At 51.5% G+C, this 24,697-nt stretch overlaps 2 protein-coding genes across 3 annotated transcripts in view; both read left to right on the forward strand.

The window, feature by feature from the left end:
• Nucleotides 1–4,625, forward strand: part of EPHX2 (epoxide hydrolase 2) — an 85,253-nt gene extending 80,628 nt beyond the window's left edge. Inside the window, exons 17-19 of the mRNA XM_047856685.1 lie at nt 2,242–2,322; nt 3,928–3,986; nt 4,160–4,625. Coding sequence (XP_047712641.1) covers nt 2,242–2,322; nt 3,928–3,986; nt 4,160–4,238 — 219 coding nt within the window. The 3' untranslated portion in view covers nt 4,239–4,625. The remainder of the gene's footprint in view (nt 1–2,241; nt 2,323–3,927; nt 3,987–4,159) is intronic.
• Nucleotides 4,626–13,640: 9,015 nt separating this feature from the next.
• Nucleotides 13,641–24,697, forward strand: part of LOC125164964 (L-gulonolactone oxidase) — a 34,097-nt gene continuing 23,040 nt past the window's right edge. For both annotated transcript variants that reach the window (XM_047857694.1, XM_047857695.1), the window contains exons 1-4: nt 13,641–13,800; nt 16,599–16,724; nt 18,681–18,775; nt 23,070–23,160. In XM_047857694.1, coding sequence (XP_047713650.1) covers nt 13,762–13,800; nt 16,599–16,724; nt 18,681–18,775; nt 23,070–23,160 — 351 coding nt within the window. In that variant the 5' untranslated portion in view covers nt 13,641–13,761. The remainder of the gene's footprint in view (nt 13,801–16,598; nt 16,725–18,680; nt 18,776–23,069; nt 23,161–24,697) is intronic.

Here is a 24,697-nt window from a genome sequence, read left to right on the forward strand (position 1 = left end):
TCTGTGTTTAAGACTCTCTTATGGGTTGTCTCCATCTTTGTTTTTGTCTTACTTTTGCTTCCCTTCCCCTATGTTCATGTGTTTTCTTAAATTCCACAAGTGAGTGAAATCATAGGATTGTCTTTCTCTGACTTCTTTTGCTCAGCGTAATACACTCTAAGTCCATCATGTAGCAACAAAATCACTTTTGAACATCGCTGGTCCTTTATCATTTGGCAGTGAGAAGCATGCAGTTCTGTACATTGGTAAAAACTAGTAAAAGTCCCTTAACCAGGGACAAATCGAAGCTGTTTGACAATTATAACGGTGGAGGGAGAACAAAGAGGATAAATGGAGGCTTTCTCCACCCCACAGTGTCCTATCTGTCAGTAGATGAAAGTGAAGTCCTTTCTGCTGCCACTAATGTCGGGCTGATAACAGCTGTGGCTGACCCATTCACTTCCTGGATTCTTGGCTGACCTTTTAAAGCATCCACTTAATTCAAAGAAAAGGAATATTGATCTCTATCCAAGGCATCTTTCCTCCTTTCTGGTGTCATCTATTCCATTCTGTCAAAAACCAAAATTCAACTGAGTAAATCTGAAGATCCAATTGGCCTTATTAAATGGCTCATGAAATTAGGCAGCATCCTTTCAAGCAAGTAGAGGGGTGCTCAAAGTGAAAGGGTTTTTCGGAAGGAGGGGTGGGGCGAGAAAGGTATAAGCAAAAGAAAAGAGACCATTTTTTCAGGCAAGGTCGCGTTCCCTTAGGGGAAAGAGCAGGGGTCTTATGCACATTCCCTCAGCTTCCTATGGGGTAAGGGGAGAACCCGTGTGACAGATTACCTCCTTGGTGCTAATCAATAAATTCCTGCCTAACCAGCTAAGACATTTCTGGGGGAGGCTGAAACTGCAATTAGGTATTAAGCTCCAGTTTAATGACTTGGCCTGGCCCAAGTGACACCGTGTGGGGCCTATGGTTTTCTTCTTACAGTTCTGTAAATACCAGACACACAGAGTGGGCCAGTAGAAGTGTTCTTACTTCTACGCACACATGCACACAAAACCCGTGTGGGTCACGACACTGCTGACTCTACTCGTCTTAGAAAAACCTAGTCTTACCCTCCTGTGTGTCTCTTAACACAAAACACTTCACGCTTCTGGTCACCAGATGTATGAGGGTTTTCCTCCACCGAGCAATTCTCTGCATCACCACAATTCAATTCCGTTCTGACACTGTCTCCCTGGAGATAGCGTCGGATCCCACAGGTAAGGGCTGGGTCCTACAGGACTGCCCCCGCCCCCCTGCCGCCCCGCTTCAGATGCCAATCACAAGTCCAGGTGGTTACCTCTGCTTCTGAGGTTCCCGTGCCTCCCTCCTCAGGTTCGATTCATTTGCTAGGGTGGCTCCCACAACTCAGGGAGACACGTTTGCCTGTTTGTTAAAGTAGATGACAAAGGATTCAGATGAACAGCCAGATGGAGAGATACATAGAGTGAGGTCTGGGAGGGGCCCAAGCACTTCTTGGGCTTCTGTCCCTGCGGAGTTGGGGTACATCACCCCTCCCACTGTAGATGTTTGCCAGTGTAGAAGCTCCCCAAACCCTATCCTATTGGGGTTTTATGGATTTTAATGGAGGCTTACTCATGTAGGCACGATCAATTATTAACTCCATTTCCAGCCCCTCTGTCCTCTCTAGAGAATGGGGGGTGGGGCTGAAAAGCCTAAGCTTCTGATCAAGGCTGGCTGGGCTCGTCTTTGTGGTGACCAGCCCCATCCAGTCCCCACCCAGGAGCCCACCCAGAGTCCCCGCAGTAGAACAAAAGATACCCCTGGTGCTCTTATCACTTTGGAATTTACAAGGGTTTGAGGAACCCTGTGTCAGGCAAGGATGGGATCAAAAGACCAAATATTAGAACAAGAGATGCTGCTATCATTCTTATCACCTAGAAAAGTACAAGGGTTTCAGGAGCCCTGTGCCAGGAACAGGGGCAGAGAAAAACCTATGTATTTTCTGTCATCTCACACCATCATCTGAGATCCCCAGTAATAGTGCAAAACTGGGGAAACAAAGCCAGGACCACAGCAGCACCACAGGGGGTCTTTCCGGGGGATGTTAATCGTGGGGGAAACCACAAAGCAGGGAAATGAAGTACCCTGTCCTTGTCCTGGGAGAGGGAAGGCCTCAGCTATGGGGGGGCACAAGAAGGGACCGTTCCGTCCCTTCTCTACCTGCCTCTGCTTCCTGGTACCCTCCCCTAGATCCTGATTCCGGCTCTGATGGTGACCGCGGAGAAGGACGTCGTGCTCACTCCGGAGATGTCCAAGCATATGGAGGACTGGGTAAGCCAACAGTCCTGCACTAGGGGTCATCGGTGCTTCCCGGGAGAGGGCGCAGGCCTCACGGAGAAAAGATGACAGCTGGGGACACAGAGCCGGAGATCCGGTAAAGCACTTGGTTCTTCATCAGTAGGATCCCTGCCACCTCATAGGAGCAGCAGTCCTGACTGATGCGTTCTTTCCCCTGCACTGATGTGGCCTGTCATTTACTCACTCGTGCTTTACTCACTCATGCATTCGTTCATTCACTCATTCATTTCATGGGCTTTTGCTGGGCACTTGTGTTAGCACAGTGCTAGATTCTGGGAAGGTAAGGGTGAATAAGACGCAGACCCCACCCTTGGGGAGCTCGATGTCCTGCAGTTCATCCCAGACGCAGGAGAGAGGTGAAGAGGGCTCCATAGGGAAGGAGGTCTTCACAGAGGTGCTGACCACTGCGTCTGGCCTTGGCAAACGACTGAGCCTTGCCCCGCAGAGAGAACAGAAGACAGGGTGAGAGGCAAGGAGCATGCAGGGCTTACTGGGAGAATGGTAGGAGCTCCATAAGACTGGAAGATTCTGCTGAGCCCACCGGGCCAGACCGCGCTTTGTAGGCCCATAGGCATGAGCCATTGAAAGGGATTGACAGGTGACAAACCTGCAGTTTGGAAGCTCACTCTGCCACAAGCGTGGAGGTTGGTAGGGACTGGGGAGGCTTGCAGGTGGGGTGGCTGGGCTGGCTCATCGGATCCTGCCTAGCTAGCTGCCCGGAGCGGTCCGTCCGCACTCGGCTGTGGCTTCGTTGGCATCATCAGGCACAGCAGACAGTGTGTAGGGTGGGACGCTGCCAAGGACACGCTTCTGGTGGGCCCTGGACCCAGCTGATGGAGGGGCTGAGCCCATGGGGTGGGGGGGGGGGGGGGAGCGGGGCTCGTTTTCTCTAGCACCAACCCTTGAAGATTTCTGTAGAATTTCCAGTTCTTTGGCTGGCCCTTTCCCACCCTGGCCACTGACTGCTAACCTCGCTGAGGCTTAGGCCCGGAAGGGGCTGTCCTCACCTCTGGGAAGAAAGCCACATTCCGCTCCCAGCATTTTCCGCATCGGGTTGCACAGTTCGAGGCTCGTGTCGGGAGGGAGCCTGCATGTGTCAAGGGTGGTGCTGCTGCGCCCTCTCCCTCTTTGGGGCTTGCTATGGTGACCCACTGTGGGCGTTCAGGGTCCAAAAGAGGGGGACTCAGTCATGTCTGTGTGGCGAGAGCCGAACAACCAGGCGTTTTCCAGACAGTGAACAAGCTGCGTCCTGATAATTCTAAAGAGAAGCAACTTGTTTCGATGAGTACAAACAAGTCAGCCCTGAATTTGAATCTTCACTCAGCCACTCTGTGTGACCTTGGATAGGTTACCTAGCTTCTCTGAGCCTTCATCTTACCCCATAGGATCACGGTCAAGGTTAGAGAAGGCAATGCACGTAGACTACCTGGCACATAGTAGGAGTTCAGTAAATGCCCATTCCTTTCTTAAATAATGCAAGGATTTTCGGGGAGGGTGGCCTGTGGGGAGCACTAACCTAAAACGAGAGCCACCTGTGTTCTGCCACTTACTTTTCGGGGGGGGGTGGGTTTCTTCCAGATCCCCTACCTGAAAAGGGGACACATTATGGATTGCGGACACTGGACACAGATGGAGAAGTAAGGAGATGTGGCGGGGGTGGGGAGACCCCTGGGTGGGGGAGACCGGTACTTCCTGTTTACCTCCAATAAGGGCTTTCCTGGCCTTGCCATTCACTTCATCACCTCTGCTCTCACATGCCTGCGGTGAGTGGGTCCTGACAAGTGTGAATTGCCCTCTGTTTCCTTCCCAGGCCCACCGAGTTGAATCGGATCCTCATTGAGTGGCTGGAGACAGATGCCAGGGACCCACCAGTGGTCTCGAAGCTTTAGGGCATGGCGTGTGCCAGCCCCCCAGCAGGCCTGCAAGCCCTTCCTCTGCTGGGCTTGGAACCCAGAGGAAGTCTTTCCGGCACCTCTTGTAACCGGCAGCATCATTCCAAGGGGGTTTACTCTGCAGAGTGGTTTCCTTTAAATGAAGAGAGTCAAATCTGACATAATTTTAGATACAGGAAAAATCACATCTGATTCATTCTCCAGGTATAAAGGTGTTACTTTCTCTCTTAACAGTGGCTTACAGTGTTCTATAGGCGATGAAACGAGATGGCCAGGGGTGATTTCTCTTTGACTAACCAATCACGGTTCGGCAGCAAAATCCGTTAATTTTGAAGCACATCAGCTGAGATTGGAACTCGTTGGTCTAATAAAGCTCAAACATTCTGTGAGGCTGGCGTTTGTGTTCTGGGAGGAAGGCAGAGCAAGGGTGGTAGTCCTGTCTGTCGCCTTTGAGTGAGTGTGTGTCCCTCTGTTCTTGAGTCTCTGAGGCACTGCGTGATCTAGAGCGGCGGTGTCCAGTGAAACGTTCTCTTTTTCTTTTATTTAAAACACTTTTTTTTAACAGTTACTTATTTTTGAGAGAAAGAGCGTGAGCACAAGTGAGGGAGGGGCAGAGAGTGACAGAGGATCCCAAGCAGCCTCCACGCTGTGAGTGCAGAGCTCGATGCGGGGCCCAAACTCACGAACCTCGAGATCGTGACCTGAGCTGAGATCAAGCGTCAGCTGCTTAACCAACTGAGCCACCCAGGCGCCCCTGTGCAGTGGAACTTTCTGAGATGAGAGAAATGGTCTGTTCTGTGCTGTTGGACGGAGAAGCCATCGGCCACGTGCAGCAGCCACATGCCCGACACAGTATGCTCACATACATGCACGTGGCCTGAGCCCTTGAATGTGGAAAATGAGCACGAGGAAGTGAATTTCTCCTTTAATTGTAATTAGTATAAACCTGAATGGTCACGTCTGGCAGCAGCTGCCATGCGTCTCAGAGCAGACCCAGAACTTCCCTCCAGCTGTACCTTCCCCAGCCACATCCAGAAGCTGCGTCTCACTGGATCTGTCCCCTCCAGTTGTGCCCCCCTGCCCCTCCCACTGACCGGCTCCAAGCCCAGAGCCTCTGGCTCAGAGCCCTGCAGCACAGCCTCCTAACTGGTCTTCCTGCACAGAGTCTGATCTGAACGTATCAGGGCCTCCCACTGTCCCCAAATAAAGGCCCCTCACCCCCAGCCTGCCCTGATCACTCCCAGATTCCTAAATGCTCTCCAAAGTCACCACCCCTCAAGTCTCTGCATGCACCCTGACAATTCTCCTTGGCCCTGCACCCCGGTATATGGGTCTTTTTGCTTGCAGGACTCCTGCCTGACACCTCCTCCAGCAAGTCCCCGGAGTGGCCTGTGTGCCTTTTCTCCCTTCCCCAGAGACCGGTGTGCTCACAGGTGTATGTGCACCTCCCTCGCTGTCCATTCTATAGGGAGGGCTTGAGGGCAGAGGTGGTATCTTTAAGCTGAACTATGTGGAGTATAAATTAACCTGGCAAAAAAGGGTGTGTCTGTGTGTGTAGAAGGCAAGGGAAAGGTTAGAAACGTTAGCTGCTATCATTATTAAGTATGTCTGCCTGCCTTAGAGCCTTCTATATATCACCTCTTCTTCCCATTTAACAGATGGGAAAGCTGAGGTTCCGGTAGCTTGCCCGAGGTCACTTGGTTGGTTGGAGGCAGAGCCTAGATTCAGGCTCACTCTGGTCCCAAAGGCTGAGGTCCTACCAAAAATCTCCTTTCTGAATCTGGAGTCAGATTCCCTGGACAAGACTCCCGATACGTCACTTTCTAATGTGTTACCTCAAGAAAGGCTTTCCTGTGCCTCAGTTTCCTCAGCTGTAAAGGGTGCATGAATAGTACCAGACTCAGGTGATTCTGAGTACCAAATCAGTTAACGGGTGCAGGGACCTGGAACAGCACCCGGCACGAGGAAACGCTGTGGAAGTTTTAGCTGTAAGCTTTCCAGTTTATCCTAGGACAAGGCCTATGTGGGCTTTAAATTTCCAGCCACACCACCACCTCCTTCCTTTTGGATCTGAAAGTTAAAGGGCCCATTTAAAACGCAAATTAGTGGGCCGCCAGGGTGGCCCAGTCAGTCGAGCGTCAGACTTCGGCTCAGGTCATGATCTCGCAGTTCATGGATTCAAGCCCTGTGTTGGGCTCAGAGCCTGTGACAGCTCAGAGCCTGGAACCCGCTTGTGAATCTGTGTCTCCCTCTCTCTCTCTGCCCCTCCCCTGCTTGTGCTCTCTCTCAAGAATGGATAAATAAATATTAAAATTTTTTTTTAAATAATAAAATAAATGGCAAATTCGTGACCTGGGGAAATGACCATGTAAGCCAGATATGTTCCTAAAACAGAGTATGTTCAATCTCAAATAAGGGTGAAATGACTCAGGTCCATAGATTTGCAACAAAAATATAACCAGTCATGCAAGATAGAGGGTCATAAAGGACCCAGACTGGAAGAGTCTTCAGTTTATTCACGAAAACACTAGAAATGTGTGTTTCCCCGCTGCCTTGGAGAGCTTTGGCCCACACATCAATCAGCTGCTTGTAGCTCTGGCAGCAAAGGGGACTGACCTCATTAAGACAGATTTTTCAGACGCCGGTTTAAGTACAACTTGCTGGGAGTGTGTTCAAGTTCTTTTAATTATACAATGTATAACAAATACATTTGTAATAAATTTGTATTGACCTCTGCTAAGGGAACTAGCCTTCTCAAAAAGAGGCACAGCAGACCCCATATTCTCTGTTACACCCACATATCAGTGGGGTCATGGAGCTCTCTCCGGAGGGGATTATGGTGGCTCACAAATTCTGTCCTCACCCTTAGTGGCTGTCAACTAGCAGTATCCAAGGTTCCCAGGAGAAATGTCTTCTGAGTCTGTTAGAACAGATGGGACAAAAAACTATTTCTGTCTCTCTTGGGGTCCAATGAACCCCTGGTGTTAGGCCTTGAAGTAACTCTAAGCCAGTCTGCATGTTGTTCACATCAACATTACCATAAGCACAAATACGAAACAGACAAATCGCTAGAATATCTAGGTCAGAACCTCAAAGGTTTATGCAACAGGAGTTGGGTGGGAAATACCATGCCTCGCGATTCAAAGGAATCCATCTGGCAACAAATGATAAAATATTTTCTTAGCAGTTGTAGAAGTTTCTCCCAAGTGTTGGCTACTGCACCCAGTTGTGAACTGTCTGCCCCATGAGACTGTAAGGCCTTTAGGACGGGCAACTACTTAGCTAGGTGCTCATCCTTGATCCTAACCCAGCAGATGCCTGGCATTTTGTAGATGCCCATTCGATGTTTGCTGAGTAAATCACAGAATGGAAGCACAGATGAATGGATGGATAAATGAGTGGATTTCAGATTCTTGATTTTGATGCCCTACTGGGTGGCATGGATGGCCAATTGCATGACTGTTATCACCATGCCAAGACTTGATGGAATAAGACTGGGGGTGCCTGGCTGGCTCAGTGCATGTGACTGTTGATCTCAGGGTCATGAGTTCAAGCCCCATGTTGGGTGTGGAGCCTATAAAAGAGACAGGAAGGCAGGGAGGGAGGAAGAAGGAAGGGGAATCTTCAAGACTCCTGGAATATCTGCTAATAGAACTAAATTCAGAAGGAGAAGCCCTCCCGGTTCTAGTCATCTATGAATCTTTGTTAGCATTCAGTGGGTGTCTGCTGTGTAAAATAGGAATGCAATACTTTTTTTAATAACACAGCTGAAGGATTTACAGTTACCGTGGAGGCTTCCAGCTTTGGTATTTATAAGGTATGAGTGGGATCACTTTGTTGGTTTACTTAAGTACATTTTGTCGTATGTACATATAAGGGTTTTGAGTCTGGTACCTACTTTTGAAAGAATATCAATGACATTTATACTCCTGTGAGCTCACTTTTTTTTTTTCACTTCCACTGTGGTAAAATATACATTAAAATTTGCCATTTTAACTACTTTCAAGTACACAGTTCGGTGACATTAAGTACACTCACTCTGTTTGCCACCCTCACCTCCACTCACCTCCGGATCTTTTTCATTGTCCCAAACTGAGACCCTACCCATTAAACACGAACCCCTACTTCTCCCTCTCCCCAACCCATGGCAACCCATTACTTTGGGTCTCTATGAGTTTGACTACTCTAGCTAATTCATATAAGTGGAATCATACAGTATTTGTCTTTTTGTGACTGGCTTATTTCACTCAGTAGAAGATCCTCAAGGCGCATGTATGTTGTAGCGTGAGTCAGATATCCCTTCTTTTTTAAGGCTGAGCAATATTCCAGTCTGTGGAGATGCCACATTTTGTTTATCCATTCATCTGTTGGTTGACACTTGATTGCTTCTACCTTTTTGGCTACTGTGAATAAATGCTGCCATGAACATGGTGTACAGATACCCTTTCAAGTCTCTGCTTTCTGTTCTTCTGAGTATATACCCAGAGGTAGAATTACTGGATCATGTGGTCCTTCTGTGTTTAATTTTTTGAGGCTCCACCATACTGTTTTCCACAGTGGCTGCACCAAACACGTAACGGCATTCCCATCGGCGATGCAGAAGGTTTCATTTTTTTTTTAAATTTTATTTATTTTTGAGAGAGTGTGTGACGGGGGGGGGGGGGGCGGGCAGAGAGAGGAGAGGACAGAAGATCTGAAGCGGGCTCTGTGCTGACAGCAGAGAGCCTGCTGTGGGACTCTAACTACTCACTAGCTGCAAGATCATGACCTGAGCCAAAGTCGGATGCTTAACCAACTAAGCCAGCCAGGCACCCCTTCTTTTCCCATTTTTAATTAATATTTGCTTTCATGTTGAGTTGCATGACTTCTTTATACATTGTGGATATTAATCCCTTGTAAGATATATGATTTACAGATATTTTCTCCCATGGGTCATAAACTCATTCTATTTTTTTTATGTATGTATTTATTTATTTATTTATTTTTTATTTTTTATTTTTTATTTTTATTTATTTATTTATTTTTTAAGTAGGCTTCATGCCCAGCATAGAGCCCAATGCAGGGCTTTAACCCATGACCCTGAGATCAAGACCTGAGCTGAGATCAGGAGTCAGATGCTTAACCAACTAAGCCACCCAGGTGCCCCCTGTAAACTCATTTTTAATCAATTAAAAAATAACTTCCTAGCTTAAAGACTTGGCTAAGACCTACCTTGTGTTTCTTAGGCACTTGTCACTGTTTTCCATGACATTCATGCCAAACCCCCCAGAATGGGGCAGAATGTATCAGCATGGGAGAGTCGGTGTGACTGACTGGCTTGTGTCAGAATTTCAAAGACAGAAACAATTCTTGGCTTATGTAACTCAAAGTAAGAAAATTCCAGAGAAGCCGCCAAACTGTCATCTTTTTTGCCATTTGAATAGATTGAGGAGATGGATATTTGGTCTTTGTCTCCATCAATTATCCTGGATTCAACTCTGAGAAGCAGGGGGCGTTTTAGACTGTGTCATCCTTCTTTGCCGTGTGTATTGAGTGAACTTGAATTAGTAGCACAAGAAAGTAATATCTGCAGATGAGAAGTCATTAAACACTCTCCCAGATATTCACACTATTTCAAAGAAGTGTTAAGTTACCACATGTAAGTTGTATATTAAGGACCTCACTCTGACTGATTAACAAGTATGGGAGGGGAAAAGGTCAAAAAAGCTTCAATGACCACTGAAACAGCAGCATTAATTTCCCTTGTCCACAAACGTTAGAAAAAATTAAGACTCAGCAATTACTGAACCAGCTGAGTCCTTCACGCAAGAAGGAATAAGCAATAAACCATCCACCTTAATCACGGGATGGTGGCATTGCACATTAAATTAACTGATACTTTTTGCTGATGTTTATATTTTTCTCATGTCATTTTCTGTTTCTCCATAAAGGCAATTGGCAAAATTGATGTGACTGGCTTGGCGGGGATAGGGGAGAAAGCGTTCCATTCAAGGGCAGTAGCAAGAGGCAAAGAGAAAATGGTGTGTGATTCCAGGCTGGGAAATCTTCCAACCGAGGAGGGAAGGGAGCCCCTCGGGCAGTTCCAGGGCACAGCCCAGGTCCACCCACACCCCGCAGCGCCTGGCTTCCAGGAGGTCTCAGCATAGAATGCGTTCTCCAAAAGGAGAGACCTTGGGTCTGACTGTGGGTGAGTGGGAAACAAGTTATTTATTTGGGGTGAACCTCCGTGCTCGCCTCCCCTCCCTGCCATGGGCCTCCTTCCAGGGCTTTGGGACAGTGGCCAACCAGGTGCTTTCTCCACCACTCAGCCCCAAGGCCTCCAACCACTGTCTCCCTCACCAAGCCCTGCCCTTCCCAGCCAGGGAGTCTGAGGCTCTATGGGGAGGTCTCCCCAGGCTCCCTCCTCTCAGACAGTGGAGCCGGCAGCGTTGGAGGGCACAGGACCTGTGTCTCCCATCAGGGACAGCCCAAGTGAACCGGGCTCAGAGGCAAGAGCCAGGCCTCCCTCTTCTCTCGCGCGAAGGCCCCCGTGGAGATCCCAGCCTCAGGAGCTTGTAGACACCAGGCATTAATTTTCTCGGGCCGCCCTAACAAACTACCACGGACTGAGTGGCTTCAACAGCGGAGATTTATTTTCTCCCAGTTCTGGAGGCTGGAAGCCTGAGATCAAGCAGTCGTCGGGAGGGGTGGCTTCTCCTGAGGCTTCTCTCCTTGGCTTGCAGATGGCTGCCTTTTCCAGAGTCTTCTCATGGCCTCTCCTCTGTGTGCTCCTCTTATTAGGACACCGGTCATATTAGATCAGGGCCCATCCTGACGACCTCACTTTGGTTTCATGACCTCTTTAAAGGCCCTCTCTCTGGGGCGCCTGGGTGGCGCAGTCGGTTAAGCGTGCGACTTCAGCCAGGTCACGATCTCGCAGTCCGTGAGTTGGAGCCCCGCGTAGGGCTCTGGGCTGATGGCTCAGAGCCTGGAGCCTGTTTCCAATTCTGTGTCTCCCTCTCTCTCTGCCCCTCCCCCGTTCATGCTCTGTCTCTCTCTGTCCCAAAAATAAATAAACGTTGAAAAAAAAATTAAAAAAAAAAAATAAATAAATAAAGGCCCTCTCTCCAAATACAGTCACATCCTGAGGTGCTGGGGTCTAACGCTTCAACATAGGAATTTGGGAGGAACACAGTTCGGCCTCTAACACAGCCCTTCCCCAAAGGATCAGTTCTGTGGCCCTGGGACTCCCCTCTCCATGACTGAGCTGCCGAGTCACCGTAAACAGTCACCTCCTGAGCCAGGCTTTCCCTGTAATGAGCACACGCTGCACTCCTACCTCATACTCGTACATTTGCATCTGGGGTGGCGGTACAATCACACACACACACACACACACACACACACTCCGTAGCTTGGCAGAAATCCTGCTCCAGGGGATACGGATGTGCCTCTGACCCTCCCCCTTGCTAGGACTTTTCGGGCACATCTCTGACCCCAGCTCCACTCCTTCAGCCTGCCCTTTCCTCCTCCCCTGCTTTCGCACCAGACACCAGCCCTTGGCTTGGAGAGATCTGACAGGCCGGGATTGTTTGTTGCACAAATGCGCTTGGGGCGCTGGCTCTGTGCCAGGCACCAGCTCAGGCTGGCGTGTCCGGAGAATCCTGCCACCAGCAAGCTCATGGCCGGGGCAGATGCAAGAGCTTGCTGTCATCTCAAGCTCCCGTTGGGTCCCATGCTCCTCATAGATCTGCTCTCACCTTTATATCGACGCAGAGAATTCGGCAAAAGTGCCCCAACTTTATTGGGGAGGAAAATGAGGTTCCCAGAGGTTAACAGGCAGAGCCTGGAGGAGGAACCCATAAAGCCTGGGAAAGGCCTCGCTGGAAGAGTGCCTGAGCGGAGGGTCCCTCGTCTCCCTTCCCCACCCGGTGCTACAGCCACCAGCCTCCCGTCCTGTCTCTATAGCGATGAGGGGATCGGTGTATTCATCCCCCCAGTCGGACAGATGAGCTAACACAGATCCTGACTGCACCTGCCCTGGGGTGCCACGTGTGTCCTCCTCCAAGGGGACACCAAGGCAGCCCCTGCATGAAGACCCCCACAGACCCTCCACGTCACAGCCTCTGCTGACCTATGGAATTAAGGATCCCGTTTGGAAGCTGTAGGGTCCTTTGGGTCCAGAATGCCCAGAGCTGGGGTCAGAGCTCAAGCAGCGTCCAGGGACAGAACAGCTGCCTTTTAAACTCCTCTCTTCCACCTCACTGCCTGAGAAGGGCCCCCGGGGCAGGGGGCAGGGGGCAGGGGGCAGGGCCTGCGCTGCTATCTGGCTCTCTGTCCGGGTGGAGCTTGTCGCAACACTGTTTACCCACCTTTGCCGCCCGAAGCCCCTCGGTATGCAGTAGATACAGAGTCAGCCCTGTGCTCGGAGGCCGCTGTGCTTTCCGCTCCGGACCGTCGCCCCACCTCGCCTCTGCACACTGCTGCCCCGTGCTCTGTTCCCGGAGGGAGCCTCAGTCTGCCAAGGCCACCGACCCACCGCCGCAGCCATGGTAGGATCGCACGGCACAGCCCGTCAGCCCAGCAGGGCTGCGTTCAGGCTGGGCCCACGGGCCAGACGTGGGAGGACAGAATTAGGTCAAGTCTAGGGCCTGGGGGAGGCCATGGGGACCCTCTTGCATTGGACTTGAGGCTCTAGGGGCGGCACTGGGGTCTTGGGGAAAGCATGGAAGAGACGGAGGCCTGGGTCGGACTCTAGTGTCTTCATTTGATTGCTGTGTGTGTTTGGGGGAAGTTACCTCACCTCTCTGGGCTTCAGTTTCTGCTCCTGAAAATGGGAGTAGTATTACCAATTTTGTGGCATTATTGTAAGGTCTAAATAAGGTACCACGTGTACGGATCTTGTACAGTGTTCCGGACACAGCTCATATCCAGCACGTGGGAGTCTTACCCCCAGAGCTCCCTGCTTTGGTTTAGAGGCCAGAAAGGCTGCAGTGGAGTCCCCCAGACTTGGCCCTTCTTGGTGGGAGAAGCTTCATAGGAGAGCTGAAGGCCAGCTCCAAGTCCTTCTTGGGCCACCAGGCCCACTCGCGCAACCCCTTCCCCAGTGTCCCTGCTGGACCGGAGTACGCCTTCTGCTGGGTCCCTCAGAGAGGTGCCCGGGACGGAGTGGGGGTAGGGGCAGGGGCCCTGAGTCCTGCTTTTTCGGGCTCCACCCCCAGCCCCATCGTTTCTGCTAAGAATGGACAGCGTCCTCTGTGTGCTCTGCCCACATGGCCATGAGGGGTCAAGGGAGAGAACAAACAGGAAGTCTCGCAGCTTCAGAGCTTCCGACGTCCGTTTAATCTTCCCACCGGCCCCTGGCTCAGCGCCCCGGCCCCGCCCCGGCCTCCCATCCTGCATTGGCGGGAGCCCGGGACGGCCGTCAGGCAGCGCGCGGCCACATGTCTGTGATGACCCAGCTCTTTTCCTGTCGTAGGTCCATGGGTACAAAGGAGTCAAGTTCCAAAACTGGGCGAGGACCTACGGCTGTTGCCCAGAAATGTACTACCAGCCCACGTCCGTGGAGGAGGTCAGAGAGGTGAGTGTCCCTGCCCCAGACAGGAAGCTGGGATGCCCTGCCCCCACCCCCAATCCCACCCCCACCTCAGAGCTGCCGGCCAGGAGACAGCTCCATGAAGCTGAAAATTTCCGGGCTCCTGGCCCCCACTCCTCTGCTACAGCTCCACGTTACACCTTCCCGTGCCACCAATGGCTGCCAGCATTTCATTTCCAGCTCAGATCTCTTCTCTGTCCGCAGACTCGCATGTGACTTCTCTCGTTGTGTGTCTCAAGGTCATCACAGGCTTACGTGCCCCAGACTACATTTCCAGTGCTTTGAGTCTCTTGTGTTGTTGATTCCACCCTCTTCTACCCCTGTCTCTGCATGGGACGCCTGGGAAACCAGGAAGTGGGTCACTGTCTTTTCTTTACCCTTATCCGCAGTCAGCAAGTCTTGCCCCAGAAGCTTCCAGAACCAATCCCCTTCTCTTCAGCACCATTGCTAATCTCCATGCCCACTCCGCCATCCCTTCCTCACTCACCATGACCTGTGGCGGCCATGGCCCCGGTCTCCCTGCCTCAATTCTCATGTCCTTTGAATGCACTTTCCACCTCAGCAAAAGTAATTTTCTTAAAATGTAAGTTGGACTGGGCTACTCTCTGCTTAAATCCCTTCACAGGCTCACTGTTTAATGTTTATTTACTTTTGAGAGAGAGGGAGAACACAAGTGGGGGAGGGGCAGAGAGAAAGGGACACAGAATCCAAAGCAGACTTCAGGCTCTGAGCTGTCAGTCCAGGGCCTGAAGCAGGGCTCGAACCCATGAACCCTGAGCTCATGATCTGAGCCGAAGCTGGATGCTTAACCAACTGAGCCTCCCAGGAGCCCCCACAGGCTCTCTATTATTTGTGGAGTAAAAGCCTAACTTGACTCCCCAAGGCCACGCATCACCTGGCCTTGGTTCATTCTTTGTTCATAAGACAAACTGAACTTTTTCCTACCCCAGGGCCTTTGCACTTGCTGTTCCCACTGCCAGAATGCCTATCCCTTCACTTTTCACATGACTAACACCTTTTCCTCCTTGAGGGCTCAAGGTAAACTTCAGCTCCTCAGTGGATTCCCAGACCACCTCACCACTATCCCCAGCGGTCTCTGTCTCAGCTCCTTGTTTCTTTCCTTCATTGCATATTCCTAACTTGGAATTACTTTGTCTACTTGAACATGTTCATGCTTCTGGCTCTCCTTCTCATAAGGATGTACGACCATGCTTGGCTTGTTTCCCATTGTATCCTCAGCACCTGGCACTGTCCCTGGCCACAGAAAGCACTTGAATCACTGTTGAATGAATGAATGAATGAATGGACAAGACCCAAACCGTAGAGACCCTTAAAGGCTTGCACCTCAGTCAAGCATGCATGCAACTAGCTCCAGAGGATACAGGTGCCGCTCCACCAGCGCCAGTAGGGTACCGAGGAGGGAGGAGTTCACTCTGCGTGTGCATGTGTGCGAGTGTGTGCACGGGCGTGTGTGTGGGAGCGCACTCAGAGAACAGCAGTCTGGACGATACAGTCCCCGTGAAGTGACCCTAAGTCAGAACGCTGTGCTGCTTATCTATTCTCTCTTCAATTCCATGCTCTCCTGAGACATGGTGATTATTATCTCCATTTCACAGATGGATAGACTGAGGCTACCAGAGGTTTTGTCTTTTCCCATATTAATAAACATCAGAGCCAGGAGTCCCACAGGGATTGTCTGATTCAAAGCCTCCAGCTTCTCATGCAGGGGAAGAGCACCGAGCAAGAGAAAGTGAGGAGCATGCCCGGGGAGCCATCAGAAGCGGCAGAGACGGGGACCCAAGTGCCTGGAGGGGATGAGTGGGCGGAGGGCAGAAGAGGAAGGCTGGGAAGGCAGGATTAGAGGACCTTGAATGCCTAGGCAACTGGCTTTCCTCTGAGCTGAGGGAAATGTTGGAGGTATGCTGATATGGCCATAAATCAAGGCCGTTCTAAGCTGTGCTGGCCCACACAACTGTGAATTCCTAACAGGCTGAGGCCGCTGCAGGCTGACATTTCCCCGGAGGGCTAGTAGGGTCAGGTGAAAATAAAAATTGGCGGTGTGGCCAAGGGGGCTCACAGAAGATGGTGTTAAACAGATTTCTTTACTGTAGAGCCTGTAGTCTTAAACACGCCATGTACACGGTGGGTGGAGAAAGGAGCTAGGGAGGACAGAACCCTTCCCAGTCTCACTTGCTCATGGAACCCCTTGTGGTACACGCTGTGAGTAAGGCCAGTGTTCCGAGTGGCAGATGTGAGGTTTTGGAGCAGGGATGTGAGGGTAAAAGGGAATGGATTCATGTAAGTGATACCATGCATTTGTTAATTAATTTATTCATTCCGTGATCACTAGAGACGAGGGCTGGGCCCGGGAGAGACACACTTACAAAGTCAAAGGAAGCCACTTTCACCCCAGCAGCCTTCATTCCAGCCTGGGAGGCTGCTGAGCCCGTGTAGGCCAAGATGAGGAGCTGGGACCTTACTCTGAAGGCACTGGGGCGCCCTCAGAAGGCTTCGTGCTGGCAAAGGGTGTGATCGGGTGTGATCAGGTGTGCCCACCGAGGAGCTCCCAGACGCAGCAGGGAAGGGGCATGGGAGTCCCACCTTAGCATGACTCCGCTCTGCGTGCCGCTCACTTCCTGGCTCTTCACCCTGGCTCTCTTTCCCGGACTGGACCGCACAGCGGCCTCCAGCCAGGCAGGGGCCTTGGCAGCCTGGGCGGCCCACCCCCCTGCAGGCCCTGCCAGGTCTCTGGCCCCCGGCTGACTCCAGCATTGCCTCGGCAGGTGCTGGCCCTGGCCAGGCAGCAGAACAAGCGGGTGAAGGTGGTGGGAGGTGGCCACTCACCCTCGGACATCGCCTGCACCGATGGCTTCATGATCCACATGGGCAAGATGAACCGGGTTCTGCAGGTACTCAGAGCCCTCGGCTTCCCCCAGCCTCAGCCTCCCTCCCAGACCTTGGGCGGAAACTCCTTAGCCTCTGCCCCCAGGCCCGATCCCCTCCCTGCCCCTGAGTCCAAAGTGACACCCCAATTTCTGACCTGCCCACCATGACCCCCTCCCCGGAGCCCTCCCTGGGCTTGCTCAGGCTTCTTGGCAGCTGTATGCGCCTCCTTGTGGCCACAGAGAGAATGTTCGTCTCCTTCCTCCTGCCAGTGCCTCCTCTCTGCTTCTCTAGAACAAAAATGGCAAATCAGATCCCCAAAGGTGGACTCACAGTCCCAGATCGGAAGGATTTACATCTAGCTAGTTTTACACATGGGGAAACAAGATCAGGGAGAGCAAGTGACTTGCCTAGGGTTACACAGCCAGTCAGTAGCAGAGCTGGGCACAAACTCGGGGGTCTGACACCAGCACTGTGGTGGGATGCTGTCCATGCATTTCGGCCAGCACTTGTCAGGCACCTGTCAGGAAGTAGAAGCCAGACAGGTACCCTGCACATCAGCAGGACTCCTCTTCTCTCCTGACAGGGCCGGCTCCCCTGAGCTGTAGTTTTTGCGAAATAACCTCCTCCCCCTGCCGCCCCCCAGCCCTGCTGGCCTAAGTTCTAGGTTTCTCTCTATTATTTATTTCTTTGCTCAGGCTGACAGTCTCCACCCCATAGAAAATGTTCTGGTCAAGATGTCAGTCATGGCAGTAATGAACTCTGATTGCTAATTAGTGAGGATTGGGCTCCAACAATTGATTTTGCCCAGCTCTGTGCTCAGGGTTAGTCGAATGAGCTTGGGATTTGGAGTCCCACAGATGTAAATTCTCCTCTCAGTGCCGCCGATGCTTGCGTGACCTTGGGTGAGCAACTTAAAGTCCCTGAACTTCAGTCTCCTCCCTGGGAAAGCAGAGTCTGCTCCCACTTCCCTGGGCTGCCAGGGGTCTTCTAGAACCCTTCCTGTGCATGGCAGGGAACTTCTGTCCCCTTCCAGTCCTCAGTCTTTGCCTAAGACCTCCCCGGTGAGAATAACTGGAGAATTGGGACTCCATCTGGTAGAATCAAGCCCTTGTAGGAATAGTCCCTCCTTAGTTGGTGATTATGCACGACCATCCAGGAATCCTACCTTCTGGTCCAGGTGGGGCGGGGTTTGGAGTAAGTGGAGTTATGGCAGTGACCTTGAGTGAACTCCTTTTTTTCCCTGCTCTTTATTTCCTCCCCTGTGGGAAGAAGGGGTTACACAGAATACACTAGTCCCCCCCATTATCTGTGGTTTCTTTTTCCACAGTTTCAGAGGTCAACCACCCTCTGAAAGCAGATGATCTGCCTTTTGACATATTATCAGAAGGCCAACAGTCACCTAATCCTAGGTCACAATTCCTAAGCCCTTTATCTCACTTAATCTCCGGTCACAATTCCTAAGCCCTTTATCTCACTTAATCTCATCATCACGTAGGCATTGTATCATCTCACATCCTTACAAGACAAAAAAGGCTGAGGACAGTACAAGAAGATACTTTAAGAGAGACAGAAGCCACATTCACGTAACTTTTATTAAATATATTATCATAATTGTTCTATTTTATCTTTAGTTATTGTTGTTACTCTCTTACTGTGCATAATTTATAAATTGAACTTTATTATAGGTAAACATATGGGGAAAATATGGTACATGTAAAGTTCAGTGTTAGATGTGGCTTCAGTCATCCACTGGGGGTCTTGGAACGCATTATCCCCTGTAGATAAGGGGGGATGACTGTATTCCCACAGCCCCAGCACTCCAGGGCTCTGCCCACACCCCCTTCAGCTGCCTGCAGCAAGAGGTCAGCTTGAGCTGACCACAGGCTGGGACAGACATGCTCATATTCACGGGAATATGGTTGCTGGGTGAGGGTTGGGCGATAGCCTGGCTCATCCCAGCCTGTGCTGGTCTCTTGCAGGTGGACACAGAGAAGAAGCAGGTGACTGTGGAGGCCGGCATTCTCCTGTCTGACCTGCACCCACAGCTGGGCAAGCATGGCTTGGCCTTGTCCAAGTAAGAACGGCTCTTCCATTCCTGGGGGGCCAACACTGCCCACCACCCCTTGCCCTGGCCTTGGCCGGACACTCAAGGATCTGGCAGGAGAGACAGAAACACTTCCCAGGGCGCATCCTCTTCCTCTGGACCCCTGTTCCTCCCCCAGGGGGTATCTGTCTCCTCATCGCCCGTGAGTTCAGGGACTCATGTGAGAATAGAAAGAAACAAGCCAGAGATGGGCCAAGCATTAAGCAACAGTCTTGTAAAGGGGCAGGAAAACCATGGATTAAAATTTTTTTTGGCGGGGGGGGGGGGGGGGGGAGGGGAGAACAAAAAAGGTGAATTTATTAAAGCATGGGGCCAGGATGTGTGGGCAGAAAGAGCTGCTTTTTTTTTTTTTTTAAGTTTATTTATTTATTTTGAGAGAAAGACAGCACGAGCGGGGAAGGGGCAGTGAGGAAGGGAGAGAGAGAGAATCCTAAGCAGGCTCCACACTGTCAGCGTAGAGCTCCATGTAGGACTTGAACTGATGAACCATGAGATCATGACCTGAGCCCAAACCAAGAGTCGATGCTTAACTGACTGAGGCACCCAGGTGCCCCTGGATTAAATTTTTCTTAAAACTTGCAACGAACAACAGTATGGACCCAGATAGAAAAATGTGCAAAATAAGCGTGGAGGAATAGGAGGGCATGCTGACTTCCTGGGACACCTCCCTGTGGCTGCACTCTTCTCTCCGTCCGGACGAGGAGTCGGCGATGGCTCAGGTTTAAGATCAGGGGCTTTCCATTGAAACAGGTGGCAATCAAAGGCAAAGGACTGAATGTCTAAGTGTAGAACTTCAACCATTGGAAAAAGGTGACTGTATTTTGGATATCGGGGTAGCACTTTCTTTGCAACCGGAAACTGCACGCATGGAAGCCTGTGGTTTGTCTTGGGGGGGGGTGGGGTCCGTTTGCCTTAGCTCTCTTATCACAGGCCCTGAGGCATCGCTACACCTCTTTTACTCCGGAAACCATCCTGTTCCTGCTTCTCCAAAGATCATGGCAACTCAAACATTTATGGAGCGTCTAGCATGTGCAGGTCTTGCTCAGGCCCTGAAGAGGCAAAGATGAATAAAACCCAGATCCCACTTGCAAGGAGCTGCTGGCGAGGGGCACACAGACACACAAAGTGTTAAGCATAATGCAGGGCGATAGGTGCAATGTCAGAGAGGTGTTTGGGACACTTCAGGGCTCTCAGGGGGCCCTGGGTTCAGGCTCGGCAGGCAGAGGACGCTGTGAGGGATGGGAATCAGCAAGCTTGTAGGAGGGGCCCCTGGACTGAGTCCTAAACGATGATCAGGAAGAAACCAGAAAGAAAGAGGAGAGAAGGGAGTCAGGCAGAGGGAACGTTGTGAGCAGGAGCGGGAGGGGCCCCTGGGTGGCTCAGCCGGTTAAGGGTCTGACTCTTGATTTCGGCTCAGGTCATGATCTCACAGTTTGTGAGTTCAAGGCCCACATCGGGCTCTGCGCTGACAATGCAGAGCCTGCTTGGAATTCTCTCTCTCTCTCCCTCTCTCTCTGCCCCTCCCCTGCTCTCTCTGTCTCTCTCTCTCTCTCAAAATAAATAAAGTTAAAAAAAAAAAGAAAGAAAGAAAACAGGTAGCACTTAAAGAGAGAGAAGTCCAAAAGGGGGAGAGAGTGGGGGGCGTGCAGGGACCTATGAGCAGATGGTGGGACAGAATCTGTGACAAGGACCACAGGAAGAGACATGGTCTATCAAGTACGGGCTTTAGCTTCTGGACTCTGAAGCATCTCTGCGCCCTGCTTATAATATGTCCCTGTCCTCCCTGGGGACCCAGTCCTCCTCCAGTACTGCCCGCATGGGCCCTTCTGCCACTCAGGAGTCAGGATGTCCTATCCTGCGTGCCTCAGGGGAGCCTAGGTCGACAGCTGTAAGGGTGCTGTGGGAACTTCAGGAGTGTCTGTGGCCGGGGGGTGAAGGGAAGCCCCACATTATCAGGCTGCACGCTGGGTGCTCGACAGATGAGGAATATAACCCTTTTACAGATGAAGAAACTGGGGTCTGAGGCAAAGTGGCTTACATAGCCGGAAGGCTCTGGAATGTTCCACTGTGTGGTGAACCAGAGGAGGCAGGACAGCAGCAAGGTGGAGACCCCAGCTCTAGAAGCAGGTGGCCTGGGTGCACATCTTGCTTCAAGTTCCTTGACCCGTCTGGGCCTCAGTGTTCTCATCTAGAAAATGGGTCTTAAAGCAGGGTGCTCAGAGGACTGGATGAGTGAAAGATGCCCCACATAAGGAGCTCACTAAATGTCAGTTCTTGTTCACCTGGCTTTGTCATCTGGCTCCACAGATTCTGGAGGTGACCTTTCCCCTTGGCTTGTTATCTCCAGCCCCTCAGAGGTCAGAGTCTAATCCTTCCTTCCTTGACCCTTCTCCCTGAGGGCCTCACTTTTATCCAGTTTATTTCTCTTAACACAGGGGTCACGAGCCTGTTTCCGAACTGCTTTTTTGTTCGGTAAAGTTCATGGGGAGGAGAAGACACATTGCAATTCGATTAACCACCCCCCTGCTGGGCATTGTTCTCAGTTTTTCACTGGTCTACCTAATGCTGTGATGAACATCTTTGAGCTATGCCTTTCCACACGTTGGAAGATGTCCCTAGGGCAGGATTCTATGGTCCTCTTTAAGATTCTGGTATTTTCAGAAGTAACCCAACTAAACTAATGTGGACAAAGAGACAAGACTAGACACATAGGTGGTGGAGGCGGGTGGGTACGGGTAGGCTGGAAAGGGTTTTTTTGTGGGTTTTTTTTTTGTTGTTGTTGTTGTTGTTTTTTGTCCTCTTCCTGTTCTGCCAGGACAGCCCCCAGGTCTCATCCACAGGAAGGTCTGAGACTAGACTTTCTAATCATTAACAGCAGGTGTACTCCAGCGTCTTTGGGAGGCGGGGCCCAGCCTGCCTCAGGGGCCCCAGGTCTGTGCTGAGAGCCAGGGCGTGTCAAATCCTCAGTCTCCCATTTTGTGTCTGCGAGAGGGTGGGCACATTGCTTTACCTTGCAGAGCCCAGGTCTTCAGTATAAACTGAGGGGGGTTGGGCTATTGTGAAGATATATCTTGCAGCATACAACGCACCCATCGCCTGGGCACCCAGGGGGCCCTCAGTAAACATCAGTTGCCTTCTCCTTTAAGCTAGGGCTGGGATGTCTCAGAGAACACTCCTAAGAAGTAAGAGTTTTGAACTCCTGAGCCACTCTTTTTCCTTCACTCCGAGATCTGGGCACATCTTTCTAATTCCTGCCCCCAGAGCACAGGTCTCCAGAGCAGTCCTGCTCCCCTTCAGGACCCTGGTTCTTCCTGTGCATGCACAGTTCTGGTATTATTCCTTCCAAGGCCCAGAAGTCTGGGCTGAGAGATGGGGTTTATCATGGGGGCACCGAGGAGCCCCTGACTCTTTTCTTTCTTTCTTTGTTCTTTGTTTCTCTCTTTCTTTGTTTCTTTCTTTCGGACCGCGAGATCATGACCTGAGCTGAAGTCGGACACTCAACCGACTGAACCACCCGGGCGCCCCGTCTTTCTTTCTTTTTTTATGTTTATTTATTGTTGAAAGAGAGAGATAGAGAGCGAGCAGGGGAGGGGCAGAGAGAGAAGGAGACAGAATCCCAGGCAGGTTCTGCACTGTCAGCACAGAGCCCAAAGTGGGGCTCGAACTCATGACCTGAGCTGAAATCAAGAGTCCTGAGGCTTTAACTGACTGAGCCACCCAGACGCCCCCCCATCCCCCCACCACTGACAGTTTCTGAGCCTGGAGGTGATACAGTCTCCTCCCCCTCCTTTCCTGACAGCTCAGGGCTGCTCACACCTTCCTGGGACAGCTGTGTGAGCTGTTTGAACCAGCTCACTCCCTCAGGGACTTCGCAGGCCTTGACAGTCTGGGTCTAGAGAGGTGTTAGCAGGTGCATTTGGGCCTTTGGTTGGTGAAGATCTTGTTGGCAGATGGGGACAGAGGAAGGGGATGTTCTATGCTGCGGAAACCCCAGAGCCAGGCAGGCAGAGCTGAGTGAGCCACGCCCCTACCAGTTTCTCTAATAGGTCACTGTGATGAGAAAACTGAGGCTCAGAGAAGAGAAAGGCCAACAAGTCAGACAAGCTAAGTCATGGTACATTCGGAGCAAGAACCCGGGCAAGAGATGCATCTATTCTTCTGCTCTGAGGAGCCTCGAACTGCAACCCAGTGGAGGGGGTGGGAATTGTCTCAGGGGAGCCTGACTGGTCCCTTGTGTCCCTTTTGCCCCTCCTGTTGAGCCCAGCCTGGGAGCTGTGTCAGACGTGACTGCAGGGGGCGTCATTGGGTCTGGAACGCACAACACAGGGATCAAACATGGCATCCTACCCACCCTGGTGAGTCCCCTGCTTCTCTGCTCCATTGACTGCCGGGGGGCGGGGGCGGGGGGTGGGGGGGGCGGGGGCGGGGGGTGGGGGGTGGGGGGGGCAGGGGGTGGGGGGTGGGGGGGAGGTGGGGGATGGGATGGGGCCTCTTCACCGAAGCTCCTGGGAAATCAGGGTCTTCGTGGGCAGTGTTGGCTCTGCTCCTTGTAAGCCTCAGAGCCACCCCAGCTCTCCCCCTCTGACAGATTTGGCAGGTGCCCTCCAGCCACATTATCTCCTCTAAATCTCATTCATCCCCCACAGACACAAGTGATGAAGGAGGCACAATGCATGTTGAGGCACCCCTGCCTCTCAGGAGCCTCCTGGCCACCCTATGGAAAAGGACAAGCAGGGCAAGAGGTTCCATCCCCCCTGAAAGGTCTGAGCCAGGAGCCAGACAGGGCAAGAGGTCTTTCCAGGTTAGCAAGTCAGGAGGGGCCGGGACAGGGACCAAGGCCACCTGGGGTGGGATCCAGCACATGTGGGCCTGGATCTGTACCTGACCTTCACTGAAAAGCAGGGTTAAAAAAAAAAAAAAGTTTTATTTGTTTTATTTGTTTTTGAGAAAGACAGAGACAGAGTGCGAGCAGGGGAGGGGCAGAGAGAGAAGGAGTCACAGAATCTGAAGCAGGCTCCAGCCTCTCAGCTGTCAGCACAGAGCCCGATGCGGGGCTCGAACTCACAGACCGCGAGATCATGACCTGAGCCCAAGTCGGATTCTTAACCGACAGAACCACCCAGTCTCCCCTGAAAAGCAGTGTTTAAACTTTACAAGAATCTGGTTTGGGGAACTGGTTATGAATACAGATTGTCGACTCAGGTCTGCGTTCAAAACCTGCCTCCAGTATGTGCTCGGTATGTGCAGGGAGGCAAGCTCTTTGCTCCTCTGGACATCCCTGTTTTCATCTGTAATCTGGAGAGAATAATCCTCAACCCAGGAGGAGGGTATGAGATAGCAGAAGTTAAATACATGGCCGAGCCAAGGACAGTTCGTGATTTGTGTCAGAAGCCGCCGTTTGGAGGACAAACTTTTTTAACTTTCAGTATTTAGAGGGACTTCCTAAGTGTAAGGTGTAGAGGGACTTCCTTACACCTGCAAGGGCTCATCCGCCCCAAGGACCATGGGGCCTCTGGCCACTGGAGCATTATGGCTAAACACTGGGGCTTGGATTTTGTATCCCAGTTTACCACTACTGTCTGTGTGACCTGGGTGAAGTCTCTGTCTCAGGCTACCTCAGTTTGCTCACCTGGAAAATGGGGATGGTCACAACAGCAATGCATCTGGGGTGCTTAGCAGAGGGTACACAGTTAGTGCTCAATAAATGTCAGTGGTGGGTTTTGCCTGTAGGACAGGGCTCTTTCTGGAGCTCACCCTCTGTGCTATAAAAGAAATTTCAGCATGGCTGGGGGTTGGACCACACAGATCGCTTAAGTCAGCTGGCCAGGTGTATGGCTCTCTCCTGTACGACGTGCTGAGGTAGACAGACACCCCAGCAAGCACTGTCTGAAC

The sequence above is a fragment of the Prionailurus viverrinus genome, chromosome B1 (assembly GCF_022837055.1).
Source record: "Prionailurus viverrinus isolate Anna chromosome B1, UM_Priviv_1.0, whole genome shotgun sequence".
NCBI lineage: Eukaryota > Metazoa > Chordata > Mammalia > Carnivora > Felidae > Prionailurus > Prionailurus viverrinus.